At 42.6% G+C, this 23,157-nt stretch overlaps 1 protein-coding gene across 3 annotated transcripts in view; it reads right to left on the reverse strand.

Moving 5' to 3' along the window:
• LOC126481424 (RNA-binding protein Raly-like) overlaps positions 1 to 23,157 on the reverse strand; it is a 440,289-nt gene that overhangs the window by 152,041 nt on the left and 265,091 nt on the right. For all 3 annotated transcript variants that reach the window (XM_050105166.1, XM_050105167.1, XM_050105165.1), the window contains exon 3: positions 11,346 to 11,453. In XM_050105166.1, the coding sequence (XP_049961123.1) occupies positions 11,346 to 11,453 (108 nt within the window). The remainder of the gene's footprint in view (positions 1 to 11,345; positions 11,454 to 23,157) is intronic.

A 23,157-nucleotide genomic window follows, 5' to 3' on the forward strand; every position in this document is an offset into this window, starting at 1 on the left:
ACGTTGGTCATGTCATTTAAAGTTCAAATTTGTGTACACGTAGCTGTTGATGTGTTACGAGAACAATGATATTACTGGTGATTCGCTGTTAATGTTGAGATTTCCTTAGAGTGCTTGTTGCCGTTAATCGCGTTTTTCTACTGGTTCGTCCAATATCCATTTCCAGAGCCACTCGCAATTGAGCGACCTTCAGCACGTGGTTGGAAAACCTTTTAGAGAGCGAAAAACTTTTTTCCAATTGCCGTACAGCTTTATAACTCCATGTATTAAGTATTTAATTTTGACAAAGGATTACTGTACGATATATGTAAAATAATCCGTTTTCTCAGAAATTTTGGAATGTCACTTGTTGTAATTAAGGTTAGTTTATGAGTGTTATGGGTTGTCTCATCGCTAAGAACCTGTTTTCCAATATGTTTTGTATGACGATATTAGTTGACGCTTAGACTGACTGCCATAAGGACCTATGGTTTCTTAGTAGTTTCTTGCGGTACTCATTGTGTGTAGTCAAACGAAAGTACCCCCCACAGGGTTTTCGTGTTTAGAGGACCTGCAACACAGTTACGTTATGTTGGTTGTATTAGGCAGTGACCCACATTTTTGCCGTCAAGTGTACAGTTAAATTTTTTTTAGAAACATTTGAAATTACGAATTATGTGGCACACTTAAAATGTCTGTTATTACTGATTACACTATCTAGTATTGTTTATTATGTTTAATTCTGGATTTATTTGTGAAACAATAATCGAGACTGATAGAAATTTATTTGTCAAGAAACCCTTTTTAAATAGTGTTAGTAAGCAGAGTGAGGTATTAGCAAGTAAGCTTTTGATGCGATCGGACGAATTTTTGTATTTTGGGCAACTAATGTAATTTTAACTTTGTTAATGCGAAAATCCAAAAGACTGTGTGGTATACAAAAAAGTGACAGAATAAATTAACGTAAAAACAAAAATTCTGCAACGACAATCGTCAATATTATTTATATCAATTCAATCATGAGGACCTAAAATGTGAGAATCTCATCTTCAGGAATCAGACCCCTAGACAGGAAGAAATGTAGCCAACTCTACAAGAAAAAAAAGTAAAAAGTTTATTGTAACCTTACGCCTCTGTAATCCTCCGAAAAGAGCATTGTGAACAAATGGTTTAAATGGTCCTGAGCACTATGGGACTTAACATCTTAGGTGATCAGTCCCCTAGAACTTAGAATCACTTAAACCTAACTAACCTAAGGACATCACACACATCCATGCCCGATGCAGGATTCGAACCTGCGACCGTAGCAGTCCCGCGGTTCCGGACTGCAGCGCCTAGAACCGCACGGCCACCGCGGCCGGCCATTGTGAACAATAGCAGCAACTAGGAAGGAGGGGCAGATTACAAGTAGCATTACTGGCGCTTACTGGACAGCCATAAGTCATTCACATTCGCTTAGCGCAGAGAAAAGACTGCAGAACAGTAATCCGATGGCTGTGGGTTCGAGTTACTCTGCAGAAATTTTTTGCTTTTTATTTTCAATTTTTACTGTACTTTCATTTGCAACTAAATCAGAATAGGGCTCAGTATATTGTGTTTATTAAGATTTTCGTAAAAGGCATGAAAAGGAAAGGCAAACGGAAATTTGGGATTGCGAATAAATTTCCGAGGTAGGATTCCCGTCAAATGCGTTCCGCTTTTGCAACCCACTGATGTCCATTACTATCTTCAGACGAAGAATATGATCAAAAACTGCTCGTATCTGATCGCGTCCAACCAAGAGTGCATCAGAATACGGTACGTCGTATATCACCAATATTTGACCAAATGAAAGGTTAGGCGTGGTTTGCCCCCAAACTGTTCGATGAGAAAGAAACTTTTATGAATGTTAACTAATTTTTTCGATAAAAACTTTACAATAACTATGTAACTGTAAAAATTTTGCGTTTATGACATTTACCAGACACCGAGTATATTACTGTTTCTTCTGTTTTACGATGAATAACACACCAGCACTCAATAATAAAATAATTAAAATATCTAATTTGTATAAGACGTTATCGTGTACGTCTTACAATCTCTTCCTGGCAATTTATTTGCAGTCCAAAACTTTCCCCTTGCTTTTTTCATGCCTTTTGGGAAAATATTAATAAATATTCATATTGAGCGTTGTTTCGATTCATTTGCAGTGCAAACAACATAAAAATAAAAATAAAAAAACTCGCTGCATAGGGAGTAGATCCCACGACCCCCGAATTATCCTTCTGTATTGTTTCCGCTGCACTAACCCCTGCCGAGATTCTAGGTTAACGTAAATTGCTCGTGCTTTCCTCGACCCGCGCCAAATAAGCTATTTTTTGTAAACACTTGGCTATATGAAGCTCCCACTTCCGCCACTTTCACCTCTGGCCAAGCCCTGTGCATACCACAAACTTTTACGAAATCGGTGACGACTAGAAAGTGCGGTCCTTTTGTAAGACGATTAGACAAATGTTGGTACAACGCCCTAAGTGGATGCCTGAGTGGTATGCAGCCTACAGTGGCTAACGCTCATTTATTTAAAACAAATGGGCTCGCCTACACCTACGTCCCAAATATCTGTGAGTAAAAATTTTACTCAGACGGTTACAAACTGCACAAGACCACATACTACAATATACTTACAAAGGAAGGAAGGAACATTGGGTTTAACGTCCCGTCGACATCGAGGTCATTAGAGACGGAGCACAAATTCGAACTGCATCGAGAATGGGGAAGGAAATCGGCTTTGCACATACAAATCCCGGCATTTGCCAGAGGCGATTTAGTTAAGTCATGGGAAAACTAAATCTGGACGGCCGGACGCGGGTTTGAACTGCCGTCCTCCCGAATGCGAGTCCAGTGTGCTAGCCACTGCGCCACCTCGCTCGGTACCACATTTGCATGTTAACGGATTTGAGCTACGTGTAATGGCTCTATGAAAGTGTGCTTTCTCTTGTTGCGGCATAGATGGACAATAGTCCACTTCTAGAAGCGTCTCTGCATAACGATGAATGTGCTCTGGAGCAGACTACCATACCACGAAACGGGAACCACAAGTTGAATTTGACCTGGACTTTGTCGGTGGTTATTCCAATAACTGCATGTTGATGGAATACTTATCTAATCATAAAAAGGCAAGACCCAACTACAATGACGCTGTGTGTGTGTGTGTGTGTGTGTGTGTGTGTGTGTGTGTTTGGTGTGTGTTGGAAATGTGAAACGTGACTATCTGAAGCAGGGGTGGCCAAGATTTCGGTCCGCCAGCCATGCGTTCCCCCACCGCCCCCACCGCCACACCGTGTTGTCTCTGAGCGCGAAGAGCGGGAAGAGAGGTAACAGCGAACACGCCGCATTTAAATGACAGCACAGTCCCACTGCATACGACTTGGTTTTATGTCTCTCGTTTCCCAACAACACAGATCACGCACAACGAACAAGTTTACAGTATTAATTATTTTCGGCACGCTGAAGACATACAATTTTATCTAGTACAAACTGTCTGAATACAGGCAGACGCAGAAGTTTTCACAGGGTTTTGCGCTCAAGTTGCCAAGTAATCATGCCTTATATCGTTTTACAATAGAAACAAAGTCTTTCACATAAATATTTCGATCGAAATATTTTTTTTCAACCTCATTACGGAGACTTGTAAAATCTACCTGAGAAAAGCAATGTAGGTGTACTGGAAATTTTAACGTAAAAATATTTGTAATTAAAACTGGAACTACCTTGCTGGTCAGTCAGTTCCATCTGAACATGCACAGGGGTGCCTTCAACTGGAACAGCAAAAGGTAACGAAAACAGCCAGAAAACAGATGTAACATTGTCAGTATCCTCAAAACGTTCGTAAAACTATCGTTGCAATTCTTTCATGGTCACAATGAATTCTTCAGACCTCGCATCTTCTTTAACATCAGTGAACTTAGGGAACTAGACTGTCTTTGTCAGAATGTATCCCTTCTAAAACGAGATTTGCTTTCTAAATGTATCCCCATCAAATCAGAAGGAAGTGGGCAGTGTGCAGTCAGGTCAACTCAAAACTCGAATTCTGCAATCCATTCTGTATGTTCTAATTTTCCTTTCTGCACTCCTTTTTCCTTCATGATTACAACAACAATGAGTTTTAAATCGAATAATTGTTACGAGTATTCCTCTTGACTTACCCAGTGCACTTTGCAGTAATTCATGAAGTTTCCATAGTCGTCGTTCATTTCCTCTGAAAAAGTGTTGCAACTGAAAATGGAATAATGGATGCGACTTCAGAAATTTTACTATTCATACCACCAATTTCTTCAACTGCTACTCCTACAAATTTAGCACAAAGTTGTTCTTTCTAATCCCAAAAGTTTATATTCTTTCTGCATGGTACTGTAATGTCGTTTCATAACATATAAGCACTATCCGTTGCTTTTATGAATTAAGAATTCTCTTCCCTCTCTTGCGTCATTCCCATTTTAAAGGACTACGACGATTGATCGTCAAATGTACTCTTTTTGGGAAAAAGGCACTGGACCTGTGAAGGTCCTACATTTTTTTTTTTCCTTTGAGTCATCAGCCTTCTGACGGATTCGATTTGGTCCGCCACGAATTCTTCTCCTGTGCAAGTCTCTTTATCTCAGAGTAGCACTTGCAACCTACGTCCTCAATTATTTGCTGGATGTATTCCAATTTCTATATTCCCCTACAGGTTTTGCCATCTACAGCTCTGTCTAGTACCATGGAAGTCATTCCGCTGATGTCTTAAAAGATGTCCTATCATCCTGTCGCTTCTCCTTGTCAGTGTTTTCCGCATATTCCTTTCCTCTCAGATTCGGCGTAGAACCTCCTCATTCCTTGCCTTATCAACCCACCTAATTTTCAACATTCGTCTTTAGTACCATATCTCAAATTCTTCGATTCTCTTCCGTTGCGGTTTTCCCACAGTCCATGTTTCACTACCATACATACAGTGCTGTGCTTCAAACGTACACTCAATTTCTTACTCAAATTAAGACCTACGTTTGATACTAAACGACTTCTGTTGGCCCGGAATGCTCCTTTTGCCAGTGTTAGTCTGCTTTTGAAGTCCTCCTTTCTCCGTCCAACATCGGTTACTTTGCTGTCTAGGTATTACAATTCCTTAACTTCATCTACTTCGGGACCATCAATCTTGATATTAAGTTTCTCACTGTTCTCATTTCTGCTACTTCTCATTACTTTCGTCTTTCTTCGATTTACTCTCAATCCATACTCTTTACTGATTAGACTCTGCATTCCATTTAGCAGTTCATGTAATTCTTCTTCACTTACGCTTAAGATAGCACTGTCATCTGTGAGTCGTAACATTGATATCCTTTCACCTTGAATTTTAATCCTACTCCTGAACATTTCTTTTATTTCCATCATTGTTTCTTCGATGTGCAAATTGAACAGTAGGAGCGAAAGACTATGTTACGGCGTAAAGTCAAGCCCCGGCACGCCAGTCGGAAATGATGGAGGAGAGACCGTTGTGAGAAGACGTCAGCCAATAGCATGCTGACCGACCCCTCTCCAGGAAGACAACGCGCCAACATCAGCCCGTACGCGATGAGGACATGTGCGCCGCGCCCGACTGGTTGCGGCCAAGTTGAAGAGTAGCTTAAAGATTAGCAGCTCAGATAGAAGCACCGACACTAATTACTTCGCTTGTACAATCTATGTAACGCGCACTTGGGAATTGTTTGTACTGAAGAACATTGCTTATTTTGCATGTCGCCCTTTGCTTCCGACACATCTGTGTAATAATCAAAGTTAAGTATTGCAATCTTTTCCTTTTCTAATGAAACTCATTAATACAATTTGTTTGGATGTTGTCTAGCGACCAGAGAAAAATTTTTGTGGTAAATTCCTATGTGAGCAAACTGCTGAGGTCATCGGGCCCTAGGCTTATGCACTACTTAATCTGATTTAAACTAACTTGCGCTAAGGACAACACACACACCCATGACCGTCGGAGGAAATTCCGACGCGGAGAGCCGCGCGAATCGCGGGAAGGCGCCTCATACCGCGCGGCTACTGGTACGAGAAAGCAGGTTTCGTAGACACCTCATATTTGACGACTAGGCTGGATTTAACACACTACATCACTGTCTTACACTCTTTCTACTCCGAGCACTTAGTTCTCGGCCGTCCTCTCTTGTTATTCCCTCTTGGCTCTTTAACATGTTGTGTATTACCCATGTTTCTCAGTATTTCTAACATCTTGTACCAATTTACGCTATCGAACGCTTTTTGCAGATCGTCAAATCCTGTGAACGTTTCTTGATTTTTCTTTAGATCTGCTTCCATTATTACCCCTAACGTCAGAACTGCCTCTCTAGTCGTTCATATCACGAACAAATAGCGAAGGATGAAAGGCGCTGATACCACGATTCTGCCGAGCTCAGAGAGTTCTGCCGACCGCAGAATGCCACATCGCAATGTGAGATGAAATGTCACGCTGTTCGCGGCTCTTCCGAGAAGGACCGAACAGAGCCGGGGCAGAGGCCCGCCTTTGTCCCGCCCGCGGTCCACAGACTCTCCACGCCACAGTGGCGCTCTAACTCAAGGCTGGCTATCATTCTGAAGTCAAATGTCCCCTGCATTTACTCAGCAGAGAGAGAGTACAAATCGCGATCGCCAGGCGTTGCAGCAGTGTTCTTGGTGATTGTGAGATCTATTCGCAGCACCTGATGAAGTAAAGGCACCTGGCGCAGTCCGTGATGATGAGTCATTCCGCTGATGACGTTAATTTTGGTGAATGTCCCGTCACTACACAGAGTGGACAGCTTATTTCTGTCTAGAGTGTACCGGCCGCGGTGGCCGAGCGGTTCTTGGCGCTTCGTCTCCCACCTTCCAAACTTCACAGAAGCTCTCCTGCGAACCTTGCAGAACTACCACTTCTGAAAGAAAGGATATTGCGGAGACATGGCTTACCCACAGTCTGGGGGAAGGGGAGGTCCTGGCAGAAGTAAAGCTGTTAGGACTGGGCGTGAGTCGTGCTTGGGTAGCTCAGTTGGTAGAGCACTTGCCCGTGAAAGGTAAAGGTCCCGAGTCCGAGTCTCGGTCCGGCACACAGTTTTAATCTGCTATGAAGTTTCATATCAGCGCACACTCCGCTGCAGTGTGAAAATATCATTCTGGATTTGTCTAGAGTGTTTCCAGTGGTCATTTCGCTTCATTCCATGATCACCTGTGGCATTATACAGAACTACACCAGCACAGATCACAATCTTAGTCGTTGCACAGTATTACACTTTAGAAACTACGAGGGTTGCCCAGAAAGTAACGCACCGCATTTTTTTCTTGAAAAATTCTTTATTGAATATAATTACAACTACACACACGAAAGAATGGTGTTTTATCCACGCAACCTATTTTTCCACGTAATCGTCCCTTTCTATGGCCTTCCTCCAGCGCGAAACACTAGCGTGTACGCCTTGTCGGTGCCAATCCTTGTCCTGCTGGCGGAGCCAGTGCTTCACTGTGTGAATCCTTTGCCGATTGACAGATGCAGCGCCAACAGCCGAGTCGTAATGCGTTTGTGCTCGCGGATGACAACATCAGCCCGAGGCAACATGTCAGGTTTGTCAGCCGTGGATGGTCTCCCCGACCGCTACAAATCGTGGAGCTCCGCCGAACCGCCTTCTGATGACCTCACCATCCGTACCCAGCGACTAACTGCATTTCTGTCAGCAGCAGACGATTCATAGACTTTGCACAAGCGATTGTGGATATTCCCCACCACTTCTTTCTCTGCAGTAAGAAATTCAGTGACGGTACGTCGCTTGTAACGTACATCACCTACAGACGCCATTTTGAAACTGTTCCACAGCTGCACTATCTGTCGGAAGTCACGCAAACGTGGCGCACTCAATCAGGAGACATCAAATAATACATACGTAACATTTCGCATTCACAGCAGTCGCTTCGGCTGACAAAAAAATAAAAAAATAAAAAGTGTGTGGGGAAAAGTCATGACATGCGGAGACCAAACAGCAATCGGTATTGTAATTGTAAACTGTCGAAACTGCATTGGTGAAGTACCGGAACTTCAAGCGCTGATAGAAAGCACTGAAGCTGAAATCATTATACGTACGGAAAGCTAGCTGAAGCCAGAGATAAATTCTATAGAAATTTTTACAAAGGCACAGACGATGTTTAGAAAGGATAGATTGCATGCAATTGGTGGTGGCGCGTTTGTTCGCTGTTAGTAGGAGTTTATCCTGTAGTGAAATAGAAGTGGATAGTTCCTGTGGATTATTATAGGTGGAGGTTATACTCAACAAATCGGGCTAGGTTAATAATTGGCTCCTTTTACCGACCTCCCGATTCAGCAGCATTTGTGGCAGAACAACTGAGAGAAAATCTGGAATACATTTCACATAAATTTCCTCAGCATGTTATAGTCTTAGGTGGAGATTTCAATTTACCAGATATAGACTCGGACACTGAGATGTTTAGAACGGGAGGTAGGAACAGAGCATCGAGTAACATTATACTGACTGCACTATCCGAAAATTACCTCGAGCAATTTAACAGAGAACCGACTAGTGGAGATAACATCTTGGACCTACTGATAACAAACAGACCCGAACTTTTCGACTCTGTATGCGCAGAACAGGGAATCAGTGATCATAAGGCCGTTGCAGCATCCCTGAATATGGAAGTAAACAGGAATATAAAAAAAGTGAGGGTGGTTTATCTGTTTAGCAAGAGTAATAGGAGGCAAATTTCAGACTACCTAACAGATCAAAACGAAAATTTCTGTTCCGACACTGACAATGTTGAGTGTTTATGGAAAAAGTTCAAGGCAATCGTAAAATGCCTTTTAGACAGGTACGTGCCGAGTAAAACTGTGAGGGACGGGAAAAACCCACTGTGGTTCAACAACAAAGTTAGGAAACTACTGCGAAAGCAAAGAGAGCCTCACTGCAAATTCAAACGCAGTCAAAACCCCTCAGACAAACAGAAGCTAAACGATGTCAAAGTTAGCGTGAGGAGGGCTATGCGTGAAGCGTTCAGTGAATTCCAAAGTAAAATTCTATGTACCGACTTGACAGCAAATCCTGGAAAGTTCTGGTCTTACATTAAATCAGTAAGTGGATCGAAACAGCATATCCAGACACTCTGGGATGATAATGGCATTGAAACAGAGGATGACACGCGTAAAGCTGAAATACTAAACACCTTTTTCCAAAGCTGTTTCACATAGAAAGACCGCACTGAAATTCCTTCCCTACGCACGAACGAAAATATAGCTGACATCGAAATAAGTGTCCAAGGAATTGAAATCACTCAACAGAGTACGCGAAAGAATTTGCACCCCCCCCCCCTCCCACCCTTCCAGCAGCCGTGTACCGCAAGTCTCTAGGCTTCTAGAGGAACGTAAGGTTCCAAATGATTGGAAAAGAGCACAGGTAGTTCCAGTTTTCAAGAAGGGTCGTCGAGCAGATGCGCAAAACTATAGGCCTGTATTTCTGACATCGATCTGTTGTAGAATTTTAGAACATGTTTCTTGCTCGCGTATCATGTCATTTCTGGAAACCCAGAATCTACTCTGTAGGAATCAACATGGATTCTGGAAACAGCGTTCGTGTAAGACCCAACTCGCTTTATTTGTTCATGAGACCCAGAAAATATTAGATACAGGCTCCCAGGAAGTTGTCATTTTCCTTGACTTCCGGAAGGCATTCGATACAGTTCCGCACTGTCGCCTGATAAACAAAGTAAGAGGCTATGGAATATCAGACCAGCTGTGTGGCTGGATTGAAGAGTTTTAGCAAACGGAACACAGCATGTTGTTCTCAATGGAGAGATGTCAAGACGTTAAAGTAACCTCTGGCTTGCCACAGGGGAGTGTTATGCGACCACTGCTTTTCGCAATATATATAAATGGCCTAGTAGATAGTGTCGGACGTTCCATGCGGCTTTTCGCGGACGATGCTGTAGTATACAGAGAAGTTGCAGCATTAGAAAATTGCAGCGAAATGAAGGAAGATCTGCAGCGGATAGGCACTTGCTGCAGGGAGTGGCAACTGACCCTTAACATAGACAAATGTAATGTATTGCGAATACATAAAAAGAAGGATACTTTATTGTATGATCATATGATAGCGGAACAAACACTAGTAGCAGTTACTTCTGTAAAATATCTGGGAGTATGCGTACGGAACGATTTGAAGTGGAATGATCATTTAAAATCAATTGTTGGTAAGGCGGGTGCCAAGTTGAGATTCACTGGGAGAGTCCTTAGAAAATGTAGTTCATCAACAAAGGAGGTGGCTTACAAAACACTCGTTCAACCTATACTTGAGTATTCCTCATCAGTGTGGGATCAGTACCAGGTCGGGTTGACAGAGGAGATAGAGAAGATCCAAAGAAGAGCGGCGCGTTTCGTCACAGGGTTATTTGGTCTGCGTGATAGCGTTACGGAGATGTTTAGCATACTCAAGTGGCGGACTGTGCAAGAGAGGCGCTCTGCATCGCGGTGTAGCTTGCAGTCCGTGTTTCAAGAGGGTGCGTTTCTGGATGAGTTTTCGAATATATTGCTTCCCCCTTCTTATACCTCCCGAGGAGATCACGAATGTAAGAGAGATATGAGACGCACGGAGGCTTTCCGGAAGTCATTCTTCCCGCGAATCATACGCGACTGGAACAGGAAAGGGAGGTAATGACAGTGGCACGTAAAGTTCCATCCGCCACACACCGTTGGGTGGCTTGCGGGGTATAGATGTAGTTGTATATGTAGATGACGTCACCATAAGATTTGACCTCGGAAATTTCGTGTAACGCGGCGACTGAGCGACTGGAAGGAGAATACTTTGTTGCCGACTAAAAAATTCATTCATTTCAATGCCGCTTGTAGACATCTTACCGAATTTTCAGATACATTTGCACAATTTTGGGAGGATAATGGAAACAGGTAATCAACCATGACATTTCTAAAACACTAGTACTTCTGTCTCTGAGCGCAAGAGATTTCTTTATTAGATTTTAAGACTAGTTTCAATCAATAATGATTACATTAAGTTCAGTGTGTTTTAAAGAAGTTGCATTTAATAACGTCATAAAAGTTGTACGAAAATTGGCACCGATGTAAATCAAATACACGATGAAAATAAACGAAATAACAATCAAAATGTTTTAAAATAGTTCTATTAGGATAGACAGATTTGGATATGAGCGTTACTAAATTTGTATTTCAGTAAAATAAAATATTGTGGTACGAATACTACGATTTCACAAATCTGCGTCAGTGCTATCTTCGTTGTACCGATGTAACGCTTCATCACCGTCCCATCACACAGAAACTAAGTTGCGCGACTGTGCTATGCGTCGGTACTCACCGAGCACTTGGCCCAAGACCGTCCGAGCATCCTCACCCAGACAGGCACTGCGGGCGTCGAAAGGGTTCGTGAACTGCACGAACGCGTAGCCCTTGTGCATTGAAATGCCTGCAACACACAAGACCACAATATGCATATGAACAACAACACATGTTTTCGTGAAATGTTTACTAAGATTAAAGTGAGTACAGCACGCCACAGTTTTGCCTTCATACCATTGCCAGACACACTGATCCGTTGTGAATTTTTATTATGGAAGTAAGCTGCAACTTGTAATGGTGAGGAAGTAAGCTGCAACTTGTAATGATGTAGAAATTGCCCTTCGCTTTCCTTCGTACCCCCTATACGATAGCGAGACAGCTATTTAATGTCATTCGTCTGTATAGGAGAAATTTTTGGTCAGGTTAATCTTGTTGTTGTTGTTGTGGTCTTCAGTCCTGAGATTGGTTTGATGCAGCTCTCCATGCTGCTCTATCCTGTGCAAGCTGCTTCATCTCCCAGTACCTACTGCAGCCTACATCCTTCTGAATCTGCTTAGTGTATTCATCTCTTGGTCTCCCTCTACGATTTTTACCCTCCATGCTGCCCTCCAGTACTAAATTGGGGATCCATTGATGCCTCAGAATAAGTCCTACCAACCGATCCCTACTTCTAGTCAAGTTGTGCCACAAACTCCTCTTCTCCCCAATTCTATTCAATACCTCCTCATTAATTATGTGATCTACCCATCTAATCTTCAGCATTCTTCTGTAGCACCACATTTCGAAAGCTTCTATTCTCTTCTTGTCCAAACTATTTATCGTCCACGTTTCACTTCCAAACATAACTACACTCCATACAAATACTTTCAGAAACGACTTTCTGATACTTAAATCTATACTCGATGTTAACAAATTTCTCTTCTTCAGAAACGCTTTCCTTGTCATTGCCAGTCTACATTTTATATCCTCTCTGCTTCTACCGTCATCAGTTATTTTGCTCCCCATATAGCAAAACTCCTTTACTACTTTAAGTGTCTCATTTCCTAATCTAATTCCCTCAGCATCACCCGATTTAATTCGACTACATTCCGTTATCCTCGTTTTGCTTTTGTTGATATTCATCTTATACCCTCCTTTCGAGACACTGTCCATTCCGTTCAACTTCTCTTCCAAGTCCTTTGCTGTCTCTGACAGAATTACAATGTCATCGGCGAACCTCAAAGTTTCTATTTCTTCTCAATGGATTTTAATACCTACTTCAAATTTTTCTTTTGTTTCCTTTTCTGCGTGCTCAATATATAGATTGAATAACACTGGGTTGACGCTACAACCCTGTCTCACTTCGTTCACAACCACTGCTTACCTTTCGTGCCTCTCGACTCTTATAACTGCTATCTGGTTTCTGTACAAATTGTAAATAGCCTTTCGCTCCCTGTATTTTACCACTGCCAGCTTCAGAATTTGAAAGGGAGTATTCTAGTCAACATTGTCAAAAGCTTTCTCTAAGTCTACAAATGGTAGAAACGTAGGTTTGTCTTTTCTTAATCTAGCTGCTAAGAGAAGTCGTAGGGTCAGTACTGCCTCACGTGTTCCGACATTTCTACGGAATCCAAACTCATCTTCCCCGAGGTCGGCTTCTACCAGTTTTTCCATTCGCCTGTAAAGAGTTCACGTTAGTATTTTGCAGCTGTGACTTATTAAACTTATAGTTCGGTAATTCTTACATCTGTCAACACCTGGTTTCTTTGGGATGTGAATTATTATATTCTTCTTGAAGTCTGAGCGTATTTCGCATGTCTCATACATTTTGCTCACCAAATGGTAGAGTTTTGTCAGGACTGGCTCTCCCAACGCTGTAAGTAGTTCTAATGGAATGTTGTCTACTCCTAGGGCCTTGTTACGACTTAGGTCTTTCAGTGCTCTGTCAAACTCTTCACGCAGTATCATATCTCCCATTTCATCTTTACCTATATCCTCTTCCATTTCCATAATATTGCCTCAAATACATCGCCCTTCTATAGATACTCTATATACTCCTTCCACCTTTCTGCTTTCCTTTCTTTGCTTAGAACTGGGTTTCCTTCTCAGCTCTTAATATTCATGGAAGTGGTTCTCTTCTCTCCAAAGGTCTCTTTAATTTTCCTGTAGGCAGTATCTATCTTACCCCTAGTGGGATCAGCCTCTACATCCTTATATTTGTCCTCTAGCCATACCTGCTTAATCATTTTGCACTTCCTGTCGATCTCATTTTTGAGACGTTTGTATTCCTTTTTGCCTGCTTCATTTACTGCATTTTTAGATTTTCTCCTTTCATCAATTAAATTCAATATTTCTTCTGTTACGCAAGGATTTCTACTAGCCCTCGTCTTTTTACCTACTTGATCCTCTGCTGCCTTCACTATTTCATCCCTCAAAGCTACCCATTCCTATTCTACTTTATTGCTTTCCCCCATTATTGTCAATTGTTCCCTTATGCTCTCCCTGACACTCTGTACAACCTCTGGTTTAGTCAGTTTATCCACGTTCCATCTCCTTAAATTCACACCTTTTTGCAGTTTCTTCAGTTCTAATCTACAGTTGATAACCAGTAGATTGTGGTCAGAGCCCGCATCTGTCCCCGGAAATGTCTTACAATTTAAAACCTGGTTCCTAAATCTCTGTCTTACCATTATACAATCTATCTGAATCCTGTCGGTATCTCCAGGCTTCTTCCATGTATACAATCTTTTATGATTCTTGAACCAAGTGTTAACTATGATTAAATTACGGTCTGTACAGAATTCTACCAGGTGGCTTCCTCTTTCATTTCTTCTCCCCAATCCATATTCACCTACTACGTTTCCTTCTCTTCATTTTCCTACTTCGAATTCCAGTCACCCACGACTATTAAAGTTTCGTCTCCCTTCACTATCTGAATAATTTCTTTTCTCTCATCATATATTTCTTCAATTTCTTCGTCATCTGCAGAGCTAGTTAGCATATAAACTTGTACTAGTGCAGTAGGGGTGGGCTTCGTGTCTATCTTGGCCACAATAATGCCTTTACTATGCTGTTTGTAGTAGCTTACCCGCACTCCTATTTTTTTATTCATTATCAAACCTACTCCTGCACTGCTCCTATTTTATTTTGTATTTATAACCTTGTATTCACCTGAACAAAAGTCTTGTTCCTCCTGCCACCGAACTTCGCTAATTCCCACTATATCTAACTTTAACCTTAAGGCAGCACATTTCAGATAGTAATTATTGGTGGTCACCAAGATGGCGGTGACAATTAGGCAAGCTTCGTTGTGTAAACAAGGGCTCCAGTATCGCAGGGACAAACTGTAGAAGTATTCGTAATGAAGTTCCCGAAGTTTGCTGTCCACCAGGTTAAGTTATCGCGCTCAAATTATTCTTGGGACCAAGAATTGGCTGATGCCTGAAGCAGTAGGCTCTGAGGCACTTAGTGAATCACGGAACGTATATCTGAAAAACGGAATAGATGCCATAGGAGGGGGAGTGTTAATAACAGTTGTCAACAATGTTGTTTCTATTGAGATCGAAACTGAGTATGTCAGTGACGCTATCTGGTTGCGTATAACACGCGTAGCCAGGACATCTTGAGTGCGAGGTCGCAAAAGACCAATGATGTTTACATCCCCACATACTGTCTACCACGCACTCACAATATTGGCCGCTAATGGCAACAACGGGCACGACTCCCGAGGTATCCAATGGTAAGCACAATATGAGGATAACCTGAACTGCTTAGTCGACTAATAATTCACAACAATGCTACAGTCCTAATGGTGTTGATACAAAGCAGAGCAATGGCAACGATAAACAAAGCAATCATTGCATTATATCTACATTAATAGTTGCCTAATTTGATACATCAGCAGGAAGGAACCCAAAGAATTTCAGACTGAGAAAGGAGTTGAAGAAATATTAGAGTTCCAGCAAGATGAACCAGTGGAATGTGTGGTACCGCATACGTTCAACTGTGCGGGCAATATCATTTACATGAGGTGTACAATGATGACGATACGTCCTTAACAAGTGAAAGTGATGCACCAGGTGTCCAACCATGTAGTTCATCATCCTTGTCGGGCAGGGAGCCACAAATCCCATACCCAGTGAAACGTAGTGAAGGCAATCGTTGTCCCAGGAGCGGGTACTAAACACAATTGCGTACTAGGAAGTTCATCCGCAGCATAGTAAAAAAACAATTATGAACAGATTTCGAATAAGTCCGCAGCAATATAACCGTGTAGTGCATAAGAAAAACTACGGACATTTAAGGGACTTTGATTTATTTGATTTGATTTATTGCTCATTTAGAGACCTGTCGTCTTACATTTTATAAGAGGTAGTTCTTTTTACAGCTTTTCATGTAGATATCAAAACATATTCCGTATTACAAACATCAATTATTGTTTTCAGCAACTACAATGGAAGTAATTATATATCAAAAATACATTAGATACTGAAAGAAAAACAAAAAATATTCAAATTTTAAGAAGTTGTGATGATAGTGATAAGGAAGATTTGATTAGTAAGAGAGAGAGAGAGAGAGAGAGAGAGAGAGAGAGAGAGAGAGAGAGAGAGAAATTGTTACCCTATCTGAGCCATCCTGGTCTGAAAGCCTCGGAGCTTCTTCGAGCCTTGTAGTCCCAGTTCACTACAGTTTAATTGACGCATTAAATTTTCTAAACACTATTTCCAAAACCACTATAACTGTTATGGACATTGTGGAAAGCGCAGTTGTGTGTGAGTGTATTGTTGTTGTTGTGGTCTTCAGTCCTGAGACTGGTTTGATGCAGCTCTCCATGCTGCTCTATCCTGTGCAAGCTTCTTCATCTCCCAGTACCTAATGCAGCCTACATCCGTCTGAATCTGCTTAGTGTATTCATCTCTTGGTCTCCTTCTACGATTTTTACCCTCCATGCTGCCCTCCAGTACTAAACTGGTGATCCTTTCATGCCTCAGAACATGTCCTACCAACCGATCCCTTCTCCTCGTCAAGTTGTGAAACAAACTCTTCTTCTCCCCAATTCTATTCAATACCTCCTCAGTAGTTATGTGATCTACCCATCTAATCTTCAGCATTCTTCTGTAGCACCACATTTCGAAAGCTTCTATTCTCTTCTTGTCTAAGCCATTTATCGTCCATGTTTCACTTCCATACATAGCTACACTCCACACAAATACTTTCAGAAACGACTTCCTGACACTTAAATCTATACTCGATGTTAACAAATTTCTCTGCCATTCAAATGGTTCAAATGGTTCTGAGCACTATGGGACTTAACATCTTAGGTCATCAGTCCCCTAGAACTTAGAACTACTTAAACCTAACTAACCTAAGGACATCAGACACATCCATGCCCGAGGCAGGATTCGAACCTGCGACCGTAGCATCTCTGCCATTGCCAGTCGTCCCAACAGCGGGTGGGATGTAACATCCGTAACTGAACACTTATTATATAAGCAACGTAACAGGTAAAATTCAAGAGTGTATTACGCTCTTGAATTTTACCTGTTACGTTGCTTGTACACTAAGTGTTCAGTTACGGATGTTACATCCCACCAGCGGTGTAATGACCGCGGGTTCTATATGCCTTCCGTTTATGCTTTAGCTAGAACAGATTTACAGAGTTGATTACATTAGACTGTTTATTCTGATACAGTTCAGTTATTTTAGATGTTGTGTGAAGTGGTCTGTGATACGTGTTGGTGAAAGTGTTTGTTGTCTGAGTATGTGTTTCGGTACTTCTCTCTGTGTTGGTGCACTAATTGGAAGTGCTGTCTTAAGTGATTCGCTTGCGTTTCAGCGTTCTGTATTCGTCACGTAATGTCCTTGAGACATCATCAGCGAGTTTATTTACTAATTCCCACTAGTCTTTGTCTCTTATTGCCCATATCACGTCTTTGTTATACTGCGTTGGCTGGGACCGATAAGGTTCAGCCTCAGACATTCCCTGACGTCCAGGACGAACTGAAATACCCTACGGCCCTTAATACTTAACTACCATTCCCTTCACCAGGCATCCACCCGCCATTTAAATTTTAATTTCTCGATAATGTTATGTCCAGGTATCTCGATTACCTTCTCCTGTGTCCTCCTCCTCCGCCAGTACATTGCACCCAGAAACGAAATGGTTATGTCGATAGGGAAGCTTACAAGCATCACGCAGAGTGATTCCACTGACGTTGTTTTGAAAGCTCCTGAGAGCCTAACCAGGGCACTTCTCTGCCCTCGCCGCACGATGTTCCGATTCGTCACCAGACATACTCGGTGGGCCCATGCACTGCCTGTAAAACAGACCACAGACTCAAAGAGCGCACAACTGTAAGTTCTCGGTGGATGTGTTGGCGCCGTGAAGTATGTTATGTTGAGTCTGGCCAACTTGTGCATGATCTTGGCAGCCTTGTCAGCCGTTATTCTGATGTGTTCGTCAAATGACAGTCGTTCGTCGAGTTGCACACCAAGATATCGTGTTTTACCTTGTCTGCGTATGCTATTATCGTGTAGTATTATGGAAGTATTACTTTCTAGTGTTCTTTTGAATAGTATATAAACCGTTTTGTGTAGAGCCATCTGACGTTTATTATGTTTGCACCACTGGCTGATTCTTGCGAATAGCTGCGTTGAGCGGTGTTCAAGTTGCGCTCTTGAGGCCACGGAAACCACCACGAGAAGGTCATCTGCGTACGCTATCGCCACGTTCGCACGGTTATCGCCATTCAGTTGATGTAGGAGGGGTTCAAAGGCGATATCCCAAAAGATGGGGCCACAGATTGACCCTTGCCTGCAACCTTTGGTGACTCTTTTAATCACTTTCTGATTTCCGCGCGCCATTTAACGACCCTGCTTCTACAGTAGTCCGAGAGGCTATCGTAGAGGGCCTTAGGTACCTGTACTCTCTTACAAACATTGCGGCCTACCAGAGATTATCAAAGACGCCAGAAATATCTATAAGAATAACAACTGCGCATTTGAAACTTCCTGGCAGATTAAGACTGTGTGCCGGACCGAGACTCGAACTCGGGACCTTTGTCTTTCGCTGGAAAGTGCTCTACCATCTGAGCTACCCAAGCACGACTCACGCCCGTCCTCACAACTTAAATTCTGCCAGTATCTCGTCTCCTACCCTCCAAACTTTACAGAAGCTCTCCTGCGAATCTCGCAGGACCAGCACTCCTGAAACAAAGGATATTGCGGAGACGCGGCTTAGCCACAGCCTGGGGGATGTTTCCAGAATGAGATTTTCACTCTGCAGTTGAGTGTGCGCTGATATCAAACTTTCTGGCAGATGAAAACTATGTGCTGGACCGAGACTCGAACTCGGGACCTTTGTCTTTCGCGGGCAAGTGCTCTACCATCTGAGCTAAGGTCCCGAGTTCGAGTCCGAGGGAGCAATGTCAGGAGAATACGGCGGGTGGGGTAGGACTTCCCATTTTAACGTTTCCAAGTACGTATTGACATCTGTTGCAACGTGGGGTTGAGTGTCGTCGTGCTGCAAAATTACTTTATCGTGCCTCTCGCTGTATTCGGCCGTTTGCCTTTTAATGCTCTGCTCAAACCCATTAATTGGGTTCTATAACGAGCACCTGTGACTGTTTCACTTGGTTGCAACATCTCATAGTACACGACACCGAGCTGGTCCCACCAAATGCAGAGCATGATTTTGGAGCCGTGAATATTCGGTTTGGCCGTCGACGTTGAGGCATGGCCGGGATATCCCCATGATTTTTTGCGTTTAAGGTTATCGTAATGAACTCATTTTTCGTCCCCCGTCACAATGCGATGAGGAAATCCCCTCCGTTTTTGCCTCTGAAGCAACTGTTCACAAATACACAAATGCCGTTCAACGTCTCTTGTTTTCAGCTCACACGGGACCCAAGTTCCTTCTTTCTGAATCACGCCCATAGCCTTGAGACGTTTTGAAATGGCTTGCTGTGTCACTCCCACTAATCGTGCCAATTCTTCTTGAGTTTGACGCGAGTCTTCACTCAGCAATGTCTCCATTTATGAATCTTCTAAATCACTCTGCCGGCCTACGACGTTAACATCACCGTTCTTGTAGCGTTGAAACCACTCGCGGCACGTTCTTTTACTAATAGCGTCCTCACCGTGCATACTTGAGAGCATTCGATGAGACTTAGCTGCTGTTTCCCTCATATTGAAACAAAACAGTAACACCTTCTGTAAACGACGAGAATTAGGCTCGTAAGCTATTTTCAATGAACAACAACTTAATGATGGAGACACAAATCGACTAATGTTTTAGTGACGTTATGTTGACCGAGGTCCAAGCTAACTGCCTGACGTCTGCGATCTGTTTCTTTCGACCGCTACTTACCGTTGTCGCCACCTATCGGCAAACGGCGGAAGCAAAGCTGTACACCTTTTAGAATACCACTTCGTCACTAACCGTTTATTAGAGCCTTAATATAACAGTCACGACGTACGTGCTATTTTCTGCGCAGAGGGGTGGGAATTTTTCACACAGATGAAAACCCCTATCGCCATTTATACATCTCTCTCCCTCTCTTTGACTTGTAACCTGTACGGATGGCTTTAGTAAAAGTCAAACCTGGCGTAGAAAGTGATGAAAAGAAATAAGTCGCCAGATCTGTATGGAATGCCATTTCGGTTTTACAAAGACTACTCTATGGCATTGTCCCCTTATTTAGCTTGCATTTATTACGAAAAAAAGCTCACCGAAATAAATATTATTTCATACAAAAATACACACACATGCACATCCATACACAAACAAATGACAGATACTTAAAAAATTACACTCGAAATTTGGCAATAACATTCGATCTTCGGCAATAACATCTGACAGACGGCAACATAAACCAAAACGCTGCATCAAAACAAGCTTCCAGTTTCTAGTTCTGTGAAATGTGCAAAAAAAAAAAAAAAAAAAAAAAAAAAAAAAAAAAAAAAAAAAAAAAAAAACCAAGTGGCAATTAAGAGAGAGGGAACGGCACCAAAACTGGAACAGAAACGTAATATGTATAAAATCGTCCACGCAGCAGAATTCAAAATATTACTAGATCATAGCAAAAACCAACCACCAGAAGTGTTCCGAGCCTATAGGTACATATCCCCGAAATGTAAACTAAAGAGTAAAAATATGTACATATTCCAGAGAGGACTACAAAAGTGGAAGATGTCGGTACCACCTAGTGTGGCTTTGGACTCGATCCTACTTGCAGTGTGAATCAAGCACTCAGTTTGAACTTAGATTGGTTGAGGCGTATCATGAAGACTTATGTGACAGGAAGAGCACTACCACACTCACAAGCCCAAATTTGACTCATTAATATTGTAATACATTATGCATTCTAAATTTAAAAAGCGACAGAAAAGGAGTGTTAGGCACTTAAATCTGTATGAAAGGGTTCACTAGTACTTAAGATCAAGTTTAGAAGTTATCAAACTTCATTTCAAATAGAAGGAGAGCAATTTAATCAATGAAGCCCTTACAAGTTTGAAACGAGCGATGTGGAGCGCACAGGGACGCGTCATCCAGCCCGTAGGCCGCAGCCTCTCGCTGTGCTGACCACGACGAGGTTCTCTGTCATGGTCATGAATGTTACTTCTTAACCCCTCCAGGGTACCCTTAAAAGTGAGGCTGGTGACCCTCCCTGGTCGCTTTTCAAAACAACAGACCCGACAAGAAAACAGCGGACTAAAAACAATGGCTCTGATCACTATGGGACTTAACAGCTGTGGTCATCAGTCCCCTAGAACTTAGAACTACTTAAACCTAACTAACCTAAGGACATCACACACATCCATGCGGCAGGATTCGAACCTGCGACCGTAGCGGTCACGCGGTTCCAGATTGAAGCGCCTAGAACCGCACGGCCACACCGGCCGGCTAAAACAGCGGACTGTCAAGGTATTCACTACTTTCTATTGTCACCCTAAACGATAGTTCCAACAAAAAGTTACGTCTGTCTCACCAGCAAGTTCTGAGGGAACTCTCCATATTTGGTGGGTAGCCATTACCTAGCTGGCCATAACCGCCATACATAATCCACAAGCCACTGTACGGTGCGTCACGGATTACCACTAGTAATCATTAGTTTCCCGTTCCACTCGCAAATAGGCGAAGGAAACAAGGACTGTCTTTGTGCCTCTGTATAAGCCGTAGTTTCTCTTATCCTCGTGGTCTTTGCGCGTGATTTGGCGGCAACACAATCGTTCCGCAGACAGCTTCAAACGTCGGTTCTCTAAATTTTCTCAAAAGCTTTCCTCGAAAACAACGTTGCCTTCCCTCTAGGGATTCCCATTTCAGATACCGAAGCATCTCCGTAATATTCGTGTGATGCTCGAACCTACCGACCTTACAGCCCACCTCTGAATTGCTTCGATGTCTTCCTTTGATCCGACCTGGTGTGGTTTCCAAACTCTCGAGCAGTACACAACAATGAGTTGCACCAGCGTCCTATATGCGGTCTCATTTACTGATGAATCACTCTTTCCAAAACATTCGCCTACCCTACCACAAACCTCACTTGCTCGTTCCAATCCACATCGCTTTGCAAAGTTATGCCCAGATATTTAAACGACGTGAGTGTGTCAAGCAGCACACTACTGATGCTACAATCGAACATTAACGGTTCGTTTTTCCTACTCATTCCCATTACCTTACGTTTCTCTACATTAAAAGCTAGCTGCCATTCATCACACCAGCTAGAAACTTTGTGAAAGTCACCTCGTTCCCTCCTACAGTCATTCAGCGACGACCTCTTCCCGTTCACCACATCATCATCAGCAGACAACCGCACATCCGTGCCCGCCCTATCCACCAGATCTTTTGTGCCTACAGAAAATAATATCGGTCCTGTCACACTACCCTGGGGCACTCCTGACTATGCTTCTGATGAACACTCGCCGTCGAGGAGAAAGTACTAGTATCTACTGCTTCAAGAGTCTTCGAACCACTTGAATATATGGAAGACTATTCCATATGCTAGTACCTTCGTTAACAGTGTGAAGTGGGGCACCGTGTCAGATGCATTTTGGAAATATAGAAATATGGACTCTGCCTGTTGTCGTCCATCCACAGTTTGTAGTGTATAGTGTGAGAAAAGGGCAAACTGAATTCGCAAGAGCGATGCATTCTATAACTGTGCTGAGTCGCGGACAAGAGATTTTCGGTATCAAGCAAGATTATTTATTACATCCGAACTGAGAATTCTGCAGCAAACCGATGTTAAGAACACTGATCTGTGATTTTGCGGGTCCATTCTCTTACCCTTCTTACGTACAGGAGTTTAGTCGCCTGCGACTTTGCGGCTATTGTAACTCCACGTTCGTGGAGTTGACAACACCCGCTCCATTCACCGCCACCGCCTACCATAATGGTAAGAAGGTCCGAAGATGGTCAAAAACTGTCAGAAACCGGTTACCAGGAGATAAATGTTTTTCTCTTTTTTTCGGTCGAGACTGTTTGCGTTTATTTTCAAGGTACTTTTTGCCAGTACGCTGTTCTCCACAAGAAATGTTCTAATAAATTACTTTGTCGAGGAGGTCGAAGAAGCAATCCTCAGCGCGAATCTTACTTCTTATCCTTCCTGTAATGATGTGTTTTCTCGTGTATTTTAGACTTGCCTTCTGCAGTTAGACATGACATGAGGCTATAAATGCCGTGAAACGCCTTAAGAAAAAATGCTGCTGCAACATGCAGTTGTTTTCTGTCCACAATTTATGTCTTTTTTTCTACATGTTTACATGTTGAAGCTCTTTCCCTCACTTAATACCGAGCCATTTACGCGATATTAACGGCCTAGCAGTTTAATCTATATTTGTGTATTTCACTT

Source organism: Schistocerca serialis, chromosome 5 (assembly GCF_023864345.2).
Source record: "Schistocerca serialis cubense isolate TAMUIC-IGC-003099 chromosome 5, iqSchSeri2.2, whole genome shotgun sequence".
Classification (NCBI taxonomy): domain Eukaryota; kingdom Metazoa; phylum Arthropoda; class Insecta; order Orthoptera; family Acrididae; genus Schistocerca; species Schistocerca serialis.